Here is a 23,438-nt window from a genome sequence, read left to right as displayed (position 1 = left end):
CAGTTCTGGTATGTTAATGAAAAATTAGTCTTACCTTTCTTTGATCACCATGTTACTTAACCTTTATTACCCATACATAACCTGTGTGCTTTCTCATTCCATCTTCTGAGTTTCTCCTCTAACTAGAAAGCTTTACTTTCTGCCATTTATGTTACTTAAAAAAAAAAAAAAAAATAGAAACATACACACAAGACAAAACCAGACTGAAATGTTTTCTTAAAAACACACTAGCAAGTCTGTTTGACCTTTTTTCTTGTTTTCCAGCATCCACTTACTGCCATTACATGGACCTGTTGAGAGCATTCTGTATATAGCTACTTGTGGTTAGCTGCTTGGGGTTATTGACTGGGCTACATTTTGTGATTCAGTGGCATCAGCTGGGCTAATTCAGAATCAAGGCTGCAGGAAATGACCCTCTGATCTCTCACCATGGTTGCCTTCAACTTATGCTCATGAAGAAATCAACAACAGCTTTCAATAGTGGTTTTCCATACAAAGATGGGCCTGGTTTTGCAAATATCATTTGGAAATGTGTATTTCATCTAAAAATACATAAAAATAACTACATCCAAATAATTTGCAGCATGAAAAATATATCCATATGCTGGAAACCGAGAAGAAAACAAGAGGAGTGAAACTTGGTGGTCAGCTTGCTTATAGGTCTGACAGATGGTGACAATGCTCTGTGATGTGAACTATTGGCAAGTTCCTCATCTCATTTTTTATAATATACAAGCATAGTCGTTCCAGGTCACGAGACTATGTTAAGGAAACTAAAACAGTTTAATCTTACGAATTCAGAAAAATGCAAAAGCTTACCTTTTTATAGAGGAGTTTCTCAGTTCCTCTATGAAACTCAAAATCACAGAATCAGGAGTCAAGTTCCAGGCTCTTCCCAGCTCCAAAATGACTGGGCTTTTTCTCTTCTTCTCTGGAGCTTTTGGAAGAGGCAGAGCTATAACATCTTTATTCATACTACATTTATTACTACCAACCCCCACCACCAAAAACAGGGCAGCAATTACCAGTATCTTGTGGGGACAAGAACTTTGTGATAAAAAGCCACAAAGAGGAAGGCTATAAAACCAAGGTGGCACTGAATCTTTGCAGCTGTATAGGGGACACTCACTTTTCTACTTAGAAGGATTTCCTTTGAAGAACCTCATCTCCCCCCATTCTAGATTGTTCAGTAGGGTAGATCTTGTCTTTCCACGGTGAGCTTCTGACCAGGGCCTGGTCTGAGTACTTTATCCACCTGTCCACAGTAATTGTTCAGGGATAGAAGTGTGGCCCAAATCACACTCATCCTCTTCCCTGAGACTTTTCCATGAGACTTTTTGGTGTTATTAGGCAAAATACACTTCCATTTTCTAGATAGAAACCTTATAAGGCCATAGCAGCATGAGACTGCAGAGGCTATCTTGCCCCTGAGTGAAGAGAAAATGAGGCCAAGCACAGCTGAGAGGAAGGGGAAGGGAGGGTCCTAATGACATCTCTGGCCTCCAGGATCTAACTCTGCCCCAGTTTCCCAGTATCAAGTAATAAATTATCCCCTATCCATTTTTTCTTAAGGTTGTTTGAGTTAGGTTTCTGTCACAACCAAGAGTCCTAATTAATATAATGTGCATCTTTATACAGTTCTTGTGCTTCTTCTTGTATTTAAGAATTGCATCATGTTGTATAAAGTTCTGACACTGTAAATTGCTTTATATACATATTTTCTTAATGCATGATTTTTAGGATAACCATGTAAGAAAAAAGACTAGAAAATGATATATAAAAAATGGATCTTAGACAAGTTATCCAATTAAATAACAGGCAAAGAATTTGGATAGTTTTCCAAAGAAGATACACAAATGGCCAATAAGCACATGAAAAAATGCTTGACATCATTAGTCATTAAAGAAGTGTAAATCAAAACCATAAGGACATACCATTTTTACATCCACTAGGATGGCTGTAATCAAAAAGGAAAAAGAAAATAACAAGTGTTGGAAAAGATGTGGAGAAAATGAAACCCTCACATTTCTGGTAGGAGGGTAAAGTGATGCAGTTGCTGTGGAGAACAGTTTGACAGTTCCTCAAAAAGTTAAATATATTGTGATTTCACAGAAATGGCAGAGTAGAGAGTTACAAGAATCAGTCCTTCACTGAAGCTATCATTAAGCTGGCAAAAACAGATAGAAGCAACTTTTTCAAAACTCTGGAATCTAATAAAACTTAGAGTGGAGTCCAACCAGTGGTGTGCTTAATGAAAAAAGAAGCTGTTAAATTTCAGTAACAAAATGTTGCGGCATTTTTGTTTACCTGTCTACCATCCCCCTATTCCCCAGTTCGGTGGTGACTGTGGGATAGTAGTCCATATTCCTGGTGTGGCTTGCTAGTGCCAGGGGAGGAGAGATGCACCCTATTCTCAAAAGACTGTAGCTGTCAATTTTGCCCTGTCTGGTGGTTCCCTTCGGGACCCATGCTGAGTCTGACCTTTGTTTTGCCCCCTCAGCCTGGAGCAGCTTTCCAAGCTGCTGGTGACTGCCTAGAGCAAGAGACAGAGAATTGAACAAGCAGCAGATGGATCTAAAAGCCTGACAAGTAGGAGACAGAGGAGGAAGCTACACGGGGAAATAAGGACTCTGAAGGGCTACTGTGTGATTGGGGAAATCCATCATACAAAGTGCATGCCCAGGGATAGATGCATGTTCAGAAAAGACCTGAGAGGACCCTAGGTTTGCACCTTTGGCTGATCTTTGGGTTCCATGCAATCAGGAGGTGAAGGCTAAGGCAGAGTTTCAGGCAAATTGGCTTAGCATTGAAGTAGTGCCCCAGCTCAGAGCCAACCTACAAAAACCTGGAGAGGTGGTGGTGGTGTTTTTACTCCAGCCATTTAAGGAAATCTCTGCCAGGACACTGACTGACTGCTGAGATAATGGAACAGAGTTTCAGTGATCACACACAACAAGAAATGCAGTCTTAGCAAAAATAGTTTAGAAAAGTCAATGAACAAATGGATGACAACAGCCTTCAATAATCAAAAACAACAAACCCTGGGAAGGGGATGATTCCCAGATGGACACACTGTAATATTCAAAATGTTCAGTTTTAAACAAAAAAAAAAATCACAAGGTATAAAAAGAATAAAGAAAGTATGGTTCATTCACAGGAAAAAAAAAAAAAAGAAGTTTATAGAAACCATCACCAAAGAAGCCCAAACACTGGACTTACAAGGCAAATACTTTATATTTTTTTAAGATTTTTAAAATTTTTTTTAAAGTAATCTCTACACCCAACATGGGGCTCAAACTCACAACCCCAAGATCAAGAGTTGCATGTTCTAATCACTAAGCCAGCCAGGCACCCCATTTGGCAAATATTTTAAATCAAATGTCTTAAATATGTTCAAAGAGCTAAAGAAAACAATAGACAAAAAATCTAAAGGAAACTAGGAGAATGAAGAAATGAATAAAGAATATCCATAAAGAGATACACATTATTTATATTATTATATTAATATACATTTATTATTATAATATAAGAACCAAATAAAAATTCTAGAGCTAAAAAGTATAGTAGCTGAAACAGAAAACTCATTACAGGGATTCAACAGCAGATTCAAGCTGGCAAAAGAAAAAAATGAGTGAACTTGAAGATAGGACTATTGAAATTATTCTGAGTAGGAGAAATAAAAAGAAGACTCTCAACCAAGATTCTATATCCACAAAACTATCCTTCAAACAAAAGGGAAATTAAGACCTTTCTAGAGAAACAAAAGCTGAGGAGTTCATCACTAGTAGACCTGTCCTACATGAAAAACAAAAGGGAATCCTTTAGGCTGAAATGAAAGGACACTAGACAATAACTCAAACTGTATAAAGAAAGAAATCCAGTAAAAGTAACCATGTAGGTAAATATAAAAGCCAGTATTATTGTATATTTGGTTTGTAACTCCCCATTAGTTTCCTATATGATTTAAAAGGCAAATGCATAAAACAATAACTGTAAATCTATGTTAATCAGAACACACACAAAAATCTATGTTAATCAGCACACAATTGTAACAAACACCATAAGGATGGAGATGAACTGAAATGAAGGGAGAGAGAGTTCTACAATAGTAGTTGGAGATTCCAATACTTCACTTCAATAAAGAACAGAACATCTAGACAGAAGTTCAATAAGGAAAGAGAGGACTTGAACAACACTGAACTAAGTAGACCTAACAGACATATACAGAATACTTCATCCAGAAACAGAATACGCACTGGACTCCTGGGTGCCTCAGTTGGTTAAGTGTCTGCCTTCGGCTCAGGTCATGATCCCAGGGTCCTGGGATCGAGTCCCACATCAGGTCCTTGCTCCACAGGGAGCCTGCTTCTCCCTCTGCCTGCCACTCCCCCTGCTTGTGCACACTCTCTCTCTCTCTGACAAATAAATAAAATCTTAAGAAAAAAAAAAAAAACCAGAATACACATTCTTTTCAAGTGCACATAAAACATTCTCCAGAATAGATCATATGTTAGTCCACAAAACAAAACTCAATACATTTAAAAAGACTGAAATCAGGGGCGCCTGGGTGGCTCAGTCGTTAAGCGTCTGCCTTTGGCTCAGGTCATGATCCCAGGGTCCTGGTATCGAGCCCCACATCGGGCTCTCTGCTCAGCGGGAAGCCTGTTTCTTCCTCTCCCACTCCCCCTGCTTGTGTTCCCTCTCTCCTATCTCTCTGTCAAATAAATAAATTAAAAAAAAAAAATCTTAAAAAAAAAAAAAGACTGAAATCATACAAAGTATCTTCTCCAACCACAACAGAATCATGCTAAAAATCAACAACAGAAGGAAAACTGGAAAATTCTCAAAATGTGGAAATTGAACAACACACTCTTAAATAACCAATGGGTCGGGACGCCTGGGTGGCTCAGTCGGTTAAGCATCTGCCTTCGGCTCAGGTCATGATCCCAGGGTCCTGGGATCGAGTCCCGCATCGGGCTCCCTGCTCTGCGGGGAGCCTGCTTCTCCCTCTGCCTCTGTCTCTCTCTCTCTCTGTCTCTCATGAATAAATAAATAAAATCTTTAAAAAAAAAAAAATTAAATAACCAATGGGTCGAAGAAGAACTCACAAGAAAATGATAAAATACTTTGAGATGGATGAAAATAAAAATACAACATATCAAAACACATGGGATGCAGTGAAAACAGTGCTAAGAGGGAAATTACAGCTATGAACATTTTAAAAAAAAAAGATCTCAAATCAATAACCTAACTTTACACCTTGAGGAACTAGAAAAAAAAAGAGCCAACTAAACTAAAAGATAGTAGGAGGAAAGAAATAAAGATTACAGCGGAGATGAACAATAGAATCAATGCAACCAAGAGTTGGTACTTTGAAAAGACTGACAAAATTGGCAAAACTTTAGCTAAATTAAAAAAAAAAAACTTTAGCTAAATTTACTTAGAAAAAAAGAAGATGCAAGTAACTAAAATCAGAAATGAAAGGACATTACTACTGACCTTACAGAAATAAGAAAGCATTATAATACTATGAAAAACTGTATGATTAAGTAGGAACCAGACAAGGATGTCACTTTTACCACTGCTTTTTTTTTTTTAAGATTTTATTTACTCATTTGACAGAGAGAGAGGGAACACAAGCAGGGGGAGTGGGAGAGGGAGAAGAAGGCTTCCTGCTGAGCAGGGAGCCCGATGTGGGGCTCGATGTGGGGCTCGATCCCAGGACTCTGGGATCATGACCTGAGCCGAAGGCAGACCCTTAACCACTGAGCCACCCAGGCGCCCCTTTACCACTGCTTTTAAACACTGTACTGGAAGTTCTAGCTAAAGCGATTAGGGAAGAAAAAGAAATAAAAGGTATCCAAATTGGAAAGGGGGAGGTGAAACTATCTCTATTCTCAAATGACATGATCTTATAATATACAAAATATATATTATATATATAAAGAATCCACACACACACAAAACTAGAAGAAATTAACAAGATCAACAAAGTTTCAGGATATAAGATCAACTCATTAAAGTAAATTGTGTTTCTATACACCTGCAATAGGAAATTAAGAATCAATTCCATTTACAATAGCATACAAAAGAATAAAACACATAGGAATAAATTTATTTTTTTTAAGATTTTTTTTTTTTTAATTTATTTGACAGAGAGAGACACAGCAAGAGAGGGAACACAAGCAGGGGAGTGGGAGAGGGAGAAGCAGGCTTCCCGGGGAGCAGGGAGCCCGATGTGGGGCTTGATCCCAGGACCCTGGGATCACAACCTGAGCTGAAGGCAGACACTTAGCCAGCTGAGCCACCCAGGCGCCCCAGGAATAAATTTAGCCAGGACGTGAAAGACATACATAAAACTACAAAATACTGCTGAAAGATATTAAAGACCTAATAAACAAAAAGGCATCTATGTTCATGGATTGGAAGATCTAATATTGTCAAAATGGTAATGCTATCCAAAGTGATCTACAGATCTAAAACAATCCCTATCAAAATTCCAATGACCCTTTTTGCAGAAATGAAAAGCCAATCTTCAAATTCATATGAAATGCAAGGGGGCCCAAACAGCAGAACAATCTTAAAGAAGAACAAAGTTGGAAGTCTCACACTTCTCAATTTCAAAACTTACTACAAAACTACAGTGATCAAAATAGAGTACTGGCATTAGGATGACATATAAGCCAATGGAATAGAACTGAGAGTCCAGAAATAAATCCATACATCAATAGCCAATCAATTTCCAACAAGAATGCCTAGACCATTCAATGTAGAAAAAACAGTCTCTTTAACAAATGCCCTGGAACAACTGTACTTCCACATACAAAAGAATGCAGTTGGACCCCTACCTCACACTATATACAAAAATTAACTCAAAACAGGTCAACAACCTAAACATAAGAGCTAAAACTAAAAAATTCTTAGAAGAAAACATAGGGATAAATCTTCATGGTTTTAGATTTGGCAATAGTTTCTTAAATATTATGCCAGAACCACAAGTAATAAAAGAAAAAATGGATAAATTGGACTTAATCAAAATTAAAATCTTTTGTGCATCGATATTATGAAGAAAGTGAAAAGACAACATATAGCATGGGGAAAATACCTTAAATCATATATCTGATAAAGGTCTAGTATCCAGGGGCGCCTGGGTGGCTCAGTCATTAAGCGTCTGCCTTCGGCTCAGGTCGTGATCCCAGGTCCTGGGATCGAGCCCCGCATCGGGCTCCCTGCTCGGCGGGAAGCCTGCTTTTCCCTCTCCCACTCCCCCTGCTTGTGTTCCCTCTCTCACTGTGTCTCTCTCTGTCAAATAAATAAAATCTTTAAAAAAAAAAAAGGTCTAGTATCCAGAATATATAGAGTCCTTACAATTGTAGAACAAAAAGACAACCCAATTAAAAAATGGGCAAAGGACTTGAGTAGACATTTCTCTAAAAAGATATATAAAATGCCAAAAAGCACATGAAAAGATGCTCAATATAATTAGTTATCAAGGAAAGGTAAATCAAAACCACAATGAAACACTAGGATGGCTATAATATATATAAAAAAGAAATTAACAAGTGTTATGAATATGGAGAAATTGGAACCATTGTACATTGCTGAAAGGGATGTAAAATGATAAAGGTGCTGTGGAAAAGTTTGGCAGTTCCTCAAAAAGTTAAACATAAAATAATCATATGACTTAGCAATTCCACTTCTAGTTATATTCTGAAAAGAAGTGAAAACAGGTACTCAAACACATACTTATTCATGAATGTTCACAGCAGTACTATTCACAATAGCTAAAAGGTCGAGATAACCCAAATGTCCATCAATGAATGAATGGATAAACAAACTGCGGCATACACATACAATGGAATATTATTCAGCCATGCTACAACATGGATTAACCTCAAAAACATTATGCTAAGTGAAAGAAGCCAGACAGAAAAGGTCACATATCCTAGGACTCCATTTATGTGAAATAACCAGAATATGGTACATCATAGAGACAGAAAGCAGACTGGTAATTGCCAGGGGCTGCAGGGAGGTAGGAATGAGAACTAACCGCTTAACAGACACAAGGTTTTATTTTGGGGTGATGAAAAGGTTTTGGAACTAGACAGAGGTAATGGTTACACAACATTGTAAATATACCAAATGTCACTTGTTTATTTTAAAGTGGTTATTTTGTTACGTGAATTTCACCTCCTTAAAAAACAAAAATAAAAACAAAACCACAATACCTGAGATAGCAGTCAGAAAAGTGATTACATTTTGGGAAAGTAGTGACTGGAAGAGGACGCAAGAAGGGCTTCAGGGTTGTTGGTCATATTTTATTTTTTGATTTGGGTGCTGGTTACCCAGGTGTGGTCATTCTGTTAAAATCTTGGGGCTGAACAATTGTGATGTGTGTACTTTTGTTTTTTATATGCACCTTGTACTTTAAAATAAAACTTTACTTTTAAAAAGTTAAAGAGTTACCATATGACCCAGGATATACCCAAGAGGACTGAAAAACTTCTGTCCACAGGAACACTTGTATACAAATTTTCACATTCACGGCAGCATTATTCATGATAGCCCAAAAGTGGAAATAACTCAAAATTCCTCAACTAGTAGAGACACAAAATGTGGTATATTCATGCAGAATATTATTCAACTATAAAATACAGTGAAGTACTGACACATGGTACAACATGATGAATGAACCTTGAAAACACGTTAAACGAAAGAAGCCGGACACAAAAGACCACACATTGTATGATTCCATTTATACGAATTTCCCAGAATAGGTAAATCCACAGAGATGGAAAGCAGATTGGTGACTGCCAGCAGCTTTGGGGTAGGGAATAATTGGGAGTGTCTGCTAATGGGTATGTTCTTCTTTAGGGGGGGTGGTAGATATGTTCTGGAATTAGATAGTGGTGATAGCTGCACGATCTTGAAGATACGAAAAATCACTGGATTTTACACTTATTTAAAAAAAAGATTTTATTCATTTGAGAGAGCGAGAGAAAGAGAGCATGAGCAGGGGAGGGGCAGAGGGAGAGGGAGAAGCAGGCTCCCCGCTAAGCAGGAGGCCCCATGTGGGACTTGATCCCAGAAACCTGGGATCATGACCTGAGCTGAAGGCAGACGCTTAACTGACTGAGCCACCCAGGTACCCTGGATTTTACACTTTAAAATGGTGAATCTTATGTTACAAGAAATTTAATGTTATATGAAATATATTTCAATAAAAAAGATCTTTTTTTTTTTTTTAAGATTTTATTTATTTGACACAGAGAGAGAGAGAGATTACAAGTGGGGGAGGCAGAGGGAGAGGGAGAAGCAGGCTCTCCACCGAGCAGGGAGCCCGATGCGGGGCTCAATCCCAGGACCCCGGGATCATGACCCGAGCTGAAGGCAGACACTCAACCGACTGAGCCACCCAGGTGCCCCTCAATAAAAAAGATCTTAAATACTTTTATAATATATGTGAACTCTAGCATATTAAATAAAAGAAGTTCAAAGGGAAAATATTACTCTGGAAATGTTCCCTTTCCCCCTGCCCATCCCTCAGATCAGCACATCTTGGAGGTGGACCTCAGATACCACTGGAGAATGGGGGTAGGTGAGTCGCAGTTGGGAATGAAAACTGTGACCAACAGCCCTGATTGTCCCTGAGCAGAGGAATGTGGTAGCTGATGAGAAACAGACCTTGGGCTAGAGCAAGGGAGAGAAAGTCAAAAGCGGTGGTGACAAAGTGTTGGCAGCCCTGGCCCCAGAACGCTTTCCATTGCTTCATCCACAGGGTTGATGCCTTAGGAATGAGTAGTCCTTAACTGATTTCAGCCTCAACAGCCAGAGGCCCTGAGATACTTCTTAACCCTTAACTCCTTACTTCTTACTCTTTTGATGGCTCTGGTTGGGTATTATGCAGTTCTTTGTACTTGTAGTATTATGAGTAGTTCCAAAACCTACCCAAACTATAGATTTATTTGGGTAGACCTCTGGGACTCTAAAAATGCCTGGATTTACAAATCAGGAACAAAAGTAGGCTAACAGTTTTAAGGATAAATCTGGATCAGGGGCAGCTCAGATTTAAATGAATCTCAGAGTTTAAAGGACTTAAAGGTCAGCTAAATTTTATTTGATTTTTGTTCTCATCCTCCACAGTCCCAAAATGCAAAAAGGAGTAAATGAAACACCTGCTGGTATTTTAGATAGAGAGGAAGGGGTTTCCTTGGTAGTATGAAATGATGCTTGCCTGCTTCTGCGTGCCAGATGTTTCAATGTGTATAGGAGAGATAGTAAGACTGAATGGAAACTGGTAGACAGCTGTCCTGAAGTCTGAAATCCCAGGATTTTTCAAACACCACCTTTGTGGTTGTCTCCCCTTCCTTCCACCTCTTTTGTCTACTCATACCCCACTCCTCTAAGGACATAGCCAATTTTTACCTTGATTCTTATATGGACCAGTAATGAAACTGAAATAGTAGATGTTCTACTTGCTGGGAACACTGGGGCCCAGGCTCCAGGAAGGATGAGAAGATCTGAAAGCCACAGCTTTAACATAAGTATCATGGTACAAAATGAGAGATGGAAGTTAGGAGATAAAATTGAGATGAGGAGTGGCAAGCTTAAAATATACATCTCTATGCCTATCCTTATCTTGTTCCTCTTCTACTGCTACAAAGATACAGACATACATATACAACATTTGCTCACCCAACTCGCCATTTGCTGGCAGCTGAGGGCCTTCTCCACAACCCATCCCTGTTCCGGCAGCCATACCTACCTTCCGGAAGTCAGACCCTGGAGGTGACTGCCTACTGACCCCAGGGTGCTCATTATTTCTTTGGTCTCTGTGGCTTCTATCCCTGCCTCCCTGAGGCAAAGATGTCTTCTGCAGTCCTTCCTTCTGGAAATCTGGACTTCAGCAACTGCTCCTGAAAAGAAAGGGAGAGAGGTAGGCAAGAGTCAGTAAATGTCTTCATAGTCATCGTTGTATAGGTAGGCTATAGGAGAGCTGAATAGCAGTTTAGCAGGGACAGAGCATCAGAGAGAAGATGAAAAAAAATAATACCTCAATATGGTTGATTTTGCCTCTTTGCAATCCTTCTCTATACCCTCTATCATGTAACTCTGCCTCTCCTTTCACCCTGCTTACTCACTTCCCTTAAACATTTGGAAATGCATTTCCATTGCTTTCTACAAAATATTTTCTCTCCTGATCCTCCACAAGTGGAATGAACAAAAGCCTGTAAAGTTTTTAATCTATACATCTAGAAACAAATAATCTTCTACTCTCTTGCATGCAACAAAGACTTTGTGATATCTTTTTGTGTACCTGCATTAAAGGTAAAGCTCTGTGAAGACAGGCAGTTTGATTTATAGAATTTCACGTCCAAATGCTTGTACACTTGGAAATGTATAACCAGCTGAACAGAAGTAGGGGCAAGAGATAGGGAAGAGGAAGAGAGAAAAAAAGAAAATAATAATATTCTTCAAGAATGGAGATTGAATGAATGTTGCCCAGCCTTGATGGGAATAGAGGAATTTAGGGAGTCTTGCGGGAAAAGCAGCAGGACCTATTTGCAATGGTAGAAAACTGATGAGCAGAGTGACAAGAGATGCGTTGAGTAGGAGACACACACTTAAAAAAAAAAAAACCCACACTATTTTTTAATATACAAAAGTACACAAAAGGAAAAAAATAAACCCTGGTCTATAATTCCACAGCACCAGATAACCCTTACTGACATAAAATTACATATTTTACATGTGTGTACATATTTTATATGTGCATGAAATATTTAATTTTAACCAACTGAGCCACCCAGGCATCCCTTTTTTTTTTTTTTTTTGAAATATTTAATTTTAAATGCATTTTATGGTCAGGATGTTGAAACAAAAAATACAAAATAAAAAATGAAAGCATTTCTCCTCCTCCTACCAACAGCAACTGTTTTTGCTTTTTTTTTTGTTTCCTTCCGGAAATCAAACTGGCAGCTTGATTTAGGGTTCTGATGAGGTGACAAGAGGATGTTGGGCCAAATCAGAGGTCTGGGGTTTGACTGACTGATTTCAACATGCCTACAAAATCTGGCTGGAAGGAGAAAGGTAGCCATCTAAATATCAAAGTTCCCAAAGCCTTTGATTGCTAACTCTAAGGTCAGTTTACCCCCATTCCCAACCTCAGTTTTTCTTCCAGGAGCTTCAGGGGCAATGTGTCCCCCTCCTGGCCTGACACCACTATTTCAGACTGCTGCTGAAATGGAGGCCAATGACAGCCTTGATATGCACTCCCTGCCATAGACAGTGCTTTGTATACAAAGATCCAGGACAGAAGCAGGATAGTTGGCTTCTGGAGTGCTAAGTATCCAACAAATACAATCAGCAACTTGCAGCTTTTACCCACTAAATTGCTGAGTATTCACAGTCAATAAAAAATAGCTACTATTACCACATTGATTCTTTTAACAAATTTTTATTGAGCACTCTGTGTGTCAGGCAACTGTGCACTGGGAATACAATGAAAAAACAGTAAGCAAAGAGACTTCCTGCTCTCGAGAGTTTATAATCTAGTTGTGGGGAGAGGGATATATTGATCAAATAAACACATAAATGTAAAATTAAAACCACATTGTTACAGTGAAAACATACATGGTCCTTTCAAAGTGTATAAGGGTTATGGGCAAATCAGCATGGCAGTGTTTTTTTTTTAATGATAGATTTTCATTATCAGTTCAACTGCTTGGCTTATCAATGAATACTGCGAGTGTATACATAATTTTTTTGGTTAAAAATTACACAAACATTATAATAAAATTCAACTCTATATAAAGAAATGTGTTCACAATCACAAACTCTTTTCATCTGTCCATGTTCTCACAAAATTGTTAATAAATGACCTTGCTTAGGTTCTTTCTTGCCCCAGGCTTGGTAGGTATGTTTTGTTAATGTGAGAACCAAGGTTTATGAATATATATTTTTAAGTAAGCTCTAGGCCCAATGTGGGGCTTGAACTCATGACCCCGGTATCGAGAGTCCCATGCTCTACCAACTGAGCCAGCCAGGCACCCTAGGAATATATTTTTAAAAACCCATCTCACTTTCTTTGTAGGCTGTCTCCTCTAAACCTGCCTCCACCTTTTTCTTTTTAACAAATACACTTAATGTCCCTGTTGGATGCCTGTATCTATATGTCCAACCCTCCCCGCCCCTCAACACCTTACCATTCTTCTTCAGTCCTTGAACCTGGCAGCCTGATAAATGAACATATGTCCTGGCATGCTTTGATACCAAACCATTAGATAACCTTTTGACTTTTACATTTTTTTTTAGAGAGATGGAGCTGTATTAGGTACAATGGGAATACTTACCAGAAAGGTTAAGAGTCTTATATGCCCTGAAGCTAGCTGTGAATAGGAGATAGATGGTTTATGAAGCAAGAGGTCTCCATTCACAAAGCCAAAGGGATTTCTGGGGGGGGGGGGTTATTTACACAACTTAGGCAAAATTAGGTGTTTGCCCAAATTTAAACCTAACTGCTGATGATGTATTCTCACAGTTGAGGGAGTCTAATAAAAACTTTCTGATGTTTGCAGAATTTTAAAGTAGTTATAGATGATACCGTAAGCTACATGTAAAGATTAGGGCCCCCTCCTTGCCTTTATCTCCAAAGGTGAACATTTATTCAGTGCTGTGATAGTACTGAATAAAAAGAAACAGGTCCTACCTTTAGGTGCTGGCAACTGGGTTACAGTTCTGCCTTTCCTTTCACAGGGCTTCTCTGGAAAGCTAGATCCCACTGATCAAAGAGGGATCACACTTTCAGCCCAGACTAAACGCTCTCCCTCTACTATTTCAAGGCAGATATACAGAATGCCATTGCTTCTTACAAGTAAGCATTCATTATTCTAGAAAAAGCCTGAAGTTATCAAGAGAATACAAGAGTAATAGATCAAAGTACTCCAGCCCCAGCTACTTAAATTAGTTCTGTACTTCCTAGATTTTGCCTCTCTTCCCTTCCCTACCCTACCCTTCCCAAGAGTCCCCCGCTTAACCTAAAGAGTAAGATTCTGACTCCCTCAGAGAAGGAATAAGGGTACAAGTGAGATCTGAAGAAGACTAACCCCTCCCCACTCTAAACCCACCCATCTCTCCCCAAAGGGAGGTGAACTATCAGTAACAACTGGCATTTTAAACTTGTAGGTTCTCTGAATTCCTGTAGATAGGCTGCTAAAATAGGGAGGGAGTAGCTCTCCAGAAAAACAAATATATTTCTGAAGCTCATCTGGGTTTACGTTTGTCTAAAGGGCAGCTTCTAAGTCACTCTATGGTTTCCGGGCCAGAAAACTGCCTAAAAAGCAGGCCTAGGAGGACTACTCAGGATGGTATGATCCTGGACATATTTGGGGCTGAGATGGAGACAATGATCCTCATTTTAAAGAAGGAAAAAAAAATCCCTGTGGCACAGTGAGGTGAAGTAACTTGTCCAAAATCACAGCAAGGCAAATGGCTGAGGAACATTCACGGACTGAACTCTCCCAAGTATGTCTCTTTCCACAACATGATGAGCAACAGAGGCCAGGACATGTTCTAAATAGACATTAGTCAAGGCTCTAGAAAAACTAAATGGCCTCCCCAAAGTCAACATAGGATTCTGCAGCTCTGCACCCAAATTAACAGGGAAAAAAGAATTCTTAGGGAAAAAGACCAACTTTGCATTATTTTTGAGTGGGGAGAAGACAAGACTCTGAAGCCTCTGTTGAGCCAGGTTATAAATTTCTGCCAACAAAGGAAACCGGGACAGAGATTAGGAAATCTGAGGACTAAGCTCTCTGATCCCTAAGGACGCCCTCAGCAAGAACATGAATATTCTTGGGGGAGTTCAGCTTCCAGAGTAGCATAGGGAGAGCCGACATAAGGGTGTATGAAAAGCTTCACAATAAGAAGATGCCAAAACCAGACCACTGTCGCCTACTCACTACCCATCTGGGCAGCACTGGGGCATAGATAACATAACTTCACAATCTGACATGAAGAAAGTAGCCCCAACAAGTGGGGAAAAAGAAACTGGGAGGGAGGAGATAGACAACAGGACAGCAGGAGTTCATTTTTCTAGTTTTCCTGTGGAGTTCAAATGTGTGTGGTTTCAAAACAAAAATCCAGAAAGAAACATGAGGTTAATGCATTTATTCCAAGGAATTAACACGTTAAAAATAAAATTAAACTTGTCCAAGCCAACTCATAAATTCTTTAATCTTTTGAACAAAATGTACAACCCAAAACATCACACTATGGTGGAAATAATTTGGGAAAGGGAGAGGTAGAGGAAGGGAATACATATGGATTGTGGAACAGAGAATGAGTCCAATCCCAAAACAAGTTTCAGCTCTTCTACCTCTTCAGAACAGAAATGGCTGCTAAACAATTTAACACAAAGTGTTACTGGATCACAATACAATGAACAAAAGGCCATTTCAAAAATAAAAGTGACCCAAAAAGCGTATCTGCACCTGGCATTCAGCCATGAATCAGCCTTACCGATTTGTCGTCTTCCAAAAGTGAACCTGCTAGATTTTCTTCCATGTTTATTGAGGCCATTTCCAAACAGGTTTGTGGGTTAGCAGGACCATCCCAAGCAAAGGCAACAGAATAAAGAAGTACGGGGTTGACATGGCACAAGGAAGTAAACAGTAAACAAAAGAGCTACTCACGCTGCATTTCAAACAATGTTAAGGCAGGCCCATCCAAATGGAAGCCTAAGAGATGAACAATCCTTCCTTCATTAGTAGTTTTCCATTTCAGCAGGCTTTCTGGTGTTTCTCCCAGAGATCCATCAGCTGCCCAGGAAATTGGGTAGGAATACAACATAGCAATTGGAGAAGTCAGCTCTGTCTCCCTCCTCCCCCATATTCCAGAAATGGTAGAGTCAAAGCCAAAATACAATCAAAGCACACTATGTGGTGAGCCAGACAGACATTTGATTTTAATGACAATGTAGGAGAAAGTAAATTGGAAAAAAAAATAATAATAACAGAAAATACTTTTGTACAGATATGTATAGAAGTTATGATTGATTTGTCTGGTATCTTAAGAAAAAAAAAACGGAAAAGAGGTAAACTTTTTGGCTTCCATGAACATTTACTGTAAGATGTTGACTGCATTTCTTGGTGTAGGTTCCAGATGAGATAGCCAACTAGTCCTGGATCACCTGGGCACCTGATTTCTAGAAGCCAATTTGATTCATCCACAAGTAGCTCTGGATGTGTATTCTTAGTCATGAACACTGGATGCTGTGTGGTCCTGGGTGGCAGCAACTGGAGCTTCTTGTGCAGGTATTTCCTGAGGGACCATATTGCCTCCAACTACTTGCTCCCTTGTAGGGGACCCTGAAGCCAGAGATCTTACCAAATTCAAAGGGTGGTCACTGTCCTCATCTACTTGAGGAATTGCTAGCTGTGTTATGGACACTTTCGGTATTTCTAGCTGTAGTGGGCCCATCTCCAGGGAACTACACTCAGGAGGGTCACCTGGCTCAGACAGAGGAGAACATAACTTCTCTTTTTGAACTCCAGGTGTCCGTGTAACAAATTCAACAAGGTCTGGAAGGCAAGGAGACGGCCCAAGGCCTGCAGGGTTAATTGTTTCCGATTCCAATCGGAGTGAATCTTGTTTCTCTAATTGAGAAGTTTCTTCTACTTCCTCAGGCATCATTCCTCCTGCTAATAGGTCAAGTGCTTGGTGTGTTCCCTCTAGGCTCCCCAAGCCAAGGTCAACATTTTCTATAGGAAGTCCAGTTTTTAAAATGTTAGGAGTGATCCTTCCACTTCTGGGATTAGATGAGTTTTGTTCACCCGCTGCTCCAAAGTTAAGCACCAGGGTTTTGGGAGAATCTAATGGAAACTCAGAAAAGGATGGGATTGGTTCCAAGTCAGTGAGAGTGGAGGGATTACATCCTATAGGTGACATAGAATTTTCTTCACGTACTTTCTGAGACAGGGCAGTTGGGGATCTATGTGCTTGGTCTACCTGAGTATTGCAGAAATCAACACCCATATCCCCCAGGCTCCCCAGGGCAGCAAGCTCTTCTACTTTTAAGTCTGTAACTTCAAAGTCTTCTAAGGCCTTGCTTTCTATTGTCACAGTTAATTCTGAATGGACATCTTGTAGCTCCAGGGCTTCTGTTTCTGGTTTCTCTGGGCTCTCCCAGGTCTCTGACTTCTTATTCTCATCCCAAACAGCCAGCTCATAAATCCTTTTACCTTGAAAGTCTTTTGATCTTTCTCTCTTGAGTTTGAGGCTTCTGTAACTAGTTCTGGAAGCTGATTCTGGAGCTGAATTTTCTAGCCACTCTTCACTACCAGCTGAAACTCCTTGCTCCCGTGCACTATCTGTTAAACACATATCTGATCTGGCTGGGGACTGCAGAAGCAATTCTGGGGCAGAAATTTTCACAGGTACATCTTGTGGGTTCTGGAGTAAAGACCTAGCTTCTGACGGAAATGAGTCTATTTTTGCTTTTGTGGAAGAAAGAGCCTGTGCACTCAAGTCAATCACTATTTTACTTTGAGTTTCACTTCCTGTCATCAATTTCTTGGACTGTTCAGCCCTTTTGTCAGTCATTTGTAACTTGGGCTGTTCTATTTCTCCCTCCCATGCACATCTGTTCCCACGGTTCAAATTAGAATCCTCTATGCTATTGGGCCCAACACGGATACCTGTTCCCTCTCCTACCATCCCCTCAGAAAGCTTTGGTCTCTTTTCTTTTAGTTCAACGTTTGCCTCTACCTCACTTTCCCCACAACCCTTAGATTTGTGGAGCTCTTGGCTTTCCTCTTCCTGGTTACCAGATTCCGTAAGGTGAGTTTCTACCAAATTCTGAGATTCCATGATATGGCAGTGTATATCTGACAGCTGAGGGCCTGGCTCTACACCTGGTGGCCCTGGCTCTCCCAGCTCAAGTTCAATTTTTCCACCTGGAGATATATCCTTATTAGCATCACTCTGGAAGGAGCTACAAGTCCACATGGCCAAAGTGTCTGTCTTTGGGGTAACAGTTTCATAAGGCCTGCTTTGGCACAACCTTGTCAGAGGCTGTAGGAAGCCGTAGCTACCACCTCTGCTCTTTGAGTCTGTGCATTCTACAACTGACCATTTCCCTAGAGACACCAGAGTTTTTGCAATGGGCTTTTCAGGGTTGCTGACTAAAGGAGCAGAGTTCAAACTTCTATCTGGAGGCAACTCCTCTTGGGATGCACTGTTGTTCAAAGTAGAAGTGGAAGGGGTATCTGAACTTTCGACTCTAGAGAGATTGCTGTTTTCCCCATTGGCCAATAGACCACCACTCAGCTTAGTCTCAGGGGCCCCCTTTCCACCACTACTGTAGAATATATCATACAGGTCCTTAGCATTGGCTGTGGCTAAGCATGAATTTCGCTTTTCCAATTTTTTGGCTTGTTCACTGAACACACTTGAGAGGGGAGGTGGAGGACGCACTAACACAGAGAAAAGGGTCTGGTCCCTGTCACTCTCACTCACCCCAGGAGCCGTCTCATCAGAAGGAATGGCAGCTGGCTGTGCTGAGGCCATGATGGCTACTGGCAACACAGGATTCAAAATGTTAGGACCCAGGAAGCCAGGGCTGAGAGTGTGAGATACAGCTGGGTTTGATTTGACCGGTGCCAAGACAGCATTTGCTTGAGCAGGAGATGGGGAAGCTAGATGAGGTATAACTGGGGGCGGCGGAGGTGGTGGTGGAGGGGGTGGTGGAGGAGGTGGTAGCATTTGCTCAGGTATATGGGATGGCTCATTCTTTTCAGCCAGTACCATTTTTTCCTCTGGAGACCCTTTTAGAATCACCTCTTCCCCTCCAAATGCTTTGGAGATGATGTCAGGAGGCAAGAGGAGATCAGCTGAAGACTCTTTAACCACTGGCAGAGGCTTAGCAGTAGTTCCAGAAGACTTGATGGATAGAAAGGTGTTAAGAGGAGCTGGCTTGCTCACTGTGGCTGAACCTGACTTGCGGAGTACTGTGGATGGGATCGGCAGGTTGGGTCGGATCTTAGTCTGGGTTGAAGTTGTCACAACAGGCATCCACGGGCTAGTATGTGCAACAACCGTTTTCCCAGAGAGCTTGATTTTGATGGGCTTTGCCTTCCCAGCCTCAGCCTTGCCATCCTCTTTGTCCTTACTGTTTTCTACCACCTCTTCCTTGGGAATACTTGTGGCCATTGAACTTTTTTCCTCTTCTTTCTCTGGCTTCTTCCAGCTGAATTTCCCGAAAGAGGAAGACGGTGATTCTTTCTTTACCTCTTCCTTTAATTGGAGTTTGATGTTACCCTTCCTTTTACTTTCAGCCTTTTCAGGGGAGTTCCCACCCTCAGAGAGTTGGTCCTCTAGTTCTTCAGAGACTTTGTCATCCTCTTTTACTTCCTTCATGACCTTTGCCTTTTTTTCTTTCTTTTCTTCCTTTGGTTTCTCACTAAGTTTACGCTTTAGCTCACTCTGTCGTCGCCGTTCTGTCTCTAGGACCACAGCCAAGCCAGCTTGGCGGTCCAGATTCCGCCGCTCCTCATACAATGGGTTTTCAACCACATATTTCTGGGAAGAGAAAAGATAAAGGCTCAACAACTGGTCAAAATACAGTAAGAAAGAAAATCTTGGCCCTGTTACTGTTGGAATTCAATTGGTAGAAACCCTTAAAGTAGAGTTATCTTCTTCAAGGATACAGATGGTTCTACCAGGTCAGCATCTCTTAATAGGACTGAAGAGACCTTCCTAGTAATTACATGGAATTTAAAGTATTAATGAGTTTTTCTGACTCTGAAGTTGTTTGACAAAGTCAAAAGGATTACTGTAGAAAGTGGAAAACTCCACAACTACTACAAAGACCAACCTTGTATTTCTCATTGTGCTGGTGACCCTTCACATGTTGCTCTCCAGAAATTGGATCCCCCAAAAATTCCTCACAGAGCTGGCAGTAATATCCAGTGATGGGAATCAGAAACTCAGAACCTGAAAGAAGAAGTCAAGAAAATAAGTCATTTCCACCCAGGATGTCAGTAAAGGAAATCCCACTTCCCCTTTGCAATAAAAAAGTCAACGGTATACAGGACCTTACCCACTTTCAAGTCAGAAGTAGCATTTAGATGAATCTAAATGGCACAGTCTTTCCAATTTAAAACTTGAAACTCAGGACCTCTAGCCCTTCCCCCTCTTGGGAACATTACCTAGTTAATTCAGGAGTTTCCTGTGCCAGACTCAGTTCTGTTGTTGATGCTCCTCAAACTCCAACTACCACTAAGTATTGTAGGAAATTTAAAAACTATACTCCCAAATAGCTCATTACCATTTGTATGAGGATCTCTCATGCTGGTATTAAATACTCAGGAATCTACCTTCTATAAATTAGCACTGACTACTTAACGAAGGTAAGAAATTGAGAAGTATAAAGACAAACTTTCTACTTCTCAACCTACCCCCAATAACAACTATTCAAAAATATTTTATAGTTCTCAGGTGAAAAAGCAGTTAAATTACTATACCTTTTATTGTTCTTTTACCTGGATTTCAAATAAATAAGATTTTGGTACATAAGTCAGTGACAAAAAAAGTTATATATACACTAAAAAAAAATTTTTTTTTAAGTAGGCTCCACGCCCAGTATGGGGCTTGAACTCATGACCCCAAGATCAAGAGCTGCATGCTCTGCCGGCTGGGTCAGCCAGGCATCCCTCAGTTATATTTTAAAGTGGGTATGTATATGTTTAACAGTTGTTAGAATTTTGGCCATATGGGTGGAGATCATTTTTGTCGTATAGATCTCTTTATTTCTTCAGGATCTATTTTGCACATAGAAGGCATTCTTACACCTTTGTTAACAAAATGGTTATGTCTCACCCTATGCTGCTTCCTAGCACCTTAGTTCAGGGGACTCTTATTTGGCTAAATGTAAGGAAACTACAAAGGAGGCAGGGGGGATCATACCTTTTGCAGGAACAGTTATCTTGTCAGTTCGCTTTACAGCATCTTGCTTGGCCTCACTCTGGGTCTTTGAAGCCCAAGGTCTGTTGTAGGGATCCAGTGTCTATTTGCAAGAGGCAGAGGCGCTCACACAACAGCACTAAAACTCAATGACCCACTTTTCTCTTTTTCTCCCCCACACCAGGGGGGACCAGAAACCCCCAGCTACCCACCCCCACCCCCTCTGCCAACTGTTTAAACGGAAATCACCTGTGGAAAAGGTAAACACATGTTAGAGCAAGTACTAGCAACGGATAAAATGAAACAAATAATCAGGTACTCAAGGAATCAAAAGAGGCAGAAGCCTCACTTACACTTGTCATGGTGTTTAGTTACAGGCAGGTCCCCTGGACTGAGTCCTGGGGATGGTGTCTCCTTTGTTGGTATCTCTTGGCTCTTCAGATTGGGGCTCCTGCCCATATGAGAATGTTTCATTTTCCAGCTTTGTAATGCAGATGGGGGTGTAGAAGTTTGAGGGGAAGGAGGGCGAGAATGGAAATAATAGCGGGCAAGATACCTACCTGTGTGTGCTTCTTATTGTGCATATGAGTGAAGAAGTCAAACATGGTTCCACAGATGGTGTTGCAGTCTTTGCACCAGTGATTGCCAGCATCATAATACTCATAGGCAGCAACAGGCTCATCAGCCTGCTTAGCAGCTGGCTGGGGGCTCTCGGCAGGCTTGGGGCTCTTAGTATGGGAATTCTCACTGTTTACCTTTGATTCCTAGAGGGAAAACACCTGCACTCAGAAGGAATTCTAGATCTGTCTTCCTCAGAAAAAGCAGGTAGCTTACCGCAATAATCGATACAGGGCCACATGACCATATTTTCAGTGCCTACAGCTATATAAACTGGGGAAAACCTCATGAGAAATTTGTCTACAAGGCTCAAACAGAACTATAGTGCTACCTGATCATGGAGAATACATCATAACGGCAATATATTTACTTATATATCCTAAAATATTTAGAAAAATACTCAAGATTATGGAAACACTGGCTGCCTCCGGAGAGGGGAAGTAGAGAACAAGGATTTACTGGAGTCTTTTTACTATACAGCCTTTGGTAGATGTTGAATGTGTTCCCTATGCAATTAAATACATTAGTTAAATTTAGAAATCATAATGACAACTAAGAAAAAAGAAAAAACAACATGGAACAGGTAATTGACAGGTTAAGCAAATGCAGAAAACACATAATAGTGAACCCACTTATCATAGACACATGCTGGTATGCAAAACTGGAGAGTAGGGCTGCTGTTGTGCATAGATAAAGCAGACAGTCATCTACGTGGGATGACTTAAGAGAATCTGGGTAAAATATTTCAAACTGCCTAAAATACCATCATTAGAATTTAACACCTTTGAGTTAACATGAATCCTCTTTTAAAACATATCAACTCAAAAAAAACCCATTATCAACTCTTCAGACTGAGTTATCAACAATAAATACTTTAATATGAATTCATGTGTCAGCAAGCTGGGAACAAGGTACTTAGGAAGCGAGAATTTTGGTAATGTTGGGGAGGGAGGCATAGAAAACAAATAATTTGGAACAGAGGGAGGGTAAGTATGAATGAGAAGAAAAGATCAGAGAACTGGGCACATGGGCTGGTGGGAAGAGGAAGACAGGCTGGAGAAAGGGAAATTAGAACTTCAAAGATAATCTTTCCCTACTAGAGTCTTGTTCAAAAGTCACTAAAGAAATCATACCCAGCAGATAAGGGATAGGCACATGTATACACGGTTGGCAAGTATTAACTAGCACCATCTTTCTGCAAGATAATCTAGGAATACATATTACACACCTCAAAATTCTTTATACCCTTTGACCTAGCAATTCCACTCCTTGACATTTATCTGAAGTAAATTATTGCGTCAAACAGGAGGCGATTTGACTGGTTAAATAAACGTTGGTATTCGTGTAACAATAAAAAAATAAGGTCATTAAAAATGATATTATAGAAACCTATTAACATGGAAAGATGTTCATGATATACTGAAAAAATCAAGTAACTAAATACATTTGAATAATCAATAAAGATATGTAAATAGGCATAGAATGTCAAGTGTCACCTTATCTGAATAACTTTCTGTAACTACTCTATATCCCTTATCCTGTTTTTTTTAGACACTTGCCATTACCTAACCTGTACTTGTTTGTTTATTATCTTCTCCTATTTCATGAGAGTTAGAACCTTGTCTATACAGTTCCCTACTATACTTCCCCCCCCATCTAAAATAGTGCCTGTCACTTTCTTGGAGATCAATAAATATTTGCTTAATGAATTAATAAACAGAAGATTAGTTGGAATAATATATACCAAGATATTAATGATAGTTGCCTATAGGTAGATGAATTGTGGAATTGTGTGTATGTGTGTTTATTTTTATGAAATGAATAGAAAGAGAAAGAAAACCTTAAACCAACTATGCATT

The 23,438-nt window shown here is 40.1% G+C and overlaps 1 protein-coding gene across 3 annotated transcripts in view; it reads right to left on the bottom strand.

Annotated features, from left to right (window-relative positions):
- Positions 1–819: 819 nt before the first annotated feature.
- The window catches only part of ZNF318 (zinc finger protein 318), a 42,952-nt gene continuing 20,333 nt past the window's right edge, over positions 820–23,438 (bottom strand). The window contains exons 7-10 of one of the 3 annotated variants that reach the window (XM_078055303.1): positions 21,522–21,725; positions 20,965–21,064; positions 19,874–19,992; positions 15,154–19,578 (exon numbers count right to left, since the gene is read on the bottom strand). In XM_078055303.1, coding sequence (XP_077911429.1) covers positions 16,252–19,578; positions 19,874–19,992; positions 20,965–21,064; positions 21,522–21,725 — 3,750 coding nt within the window. In that variant the 3' untranslated portion in view covers positions 15,154–16,251. Of the gene's footprint in view, positions 938–8,736; positions 10,917–15,153; positions 19,579–19,873; positions 19,993–20,964; positions 21,065–21,521; positions 21,726–23,438 lie in introns of those variants that run through there. The other 2 variants (XR_013441258.1, XM_078055304.1) reach the window with 2 other exon arrangements.

The sequence above is a fragment of the Halichoerus grypus genome, chromosome 9 (assembly GCF_964656455.1).
Source record: "Halichoerus grypus chromosome 9, mHalGry1.hap1.1, whole genome shotgun sequence".
Taxonomy (NCBI): domain Eukaryota; kingdom Metazoa; phylum Chordata; class Mammalia; order Carnivora; family Phocidae; genus Halichoerus; species Halichoerus grypus.
The sequence above is the reverse complement of the archived record's forward strand: the minus strand, read 5'-3'. Positions and strand labels throughout refer to the sequence as shown.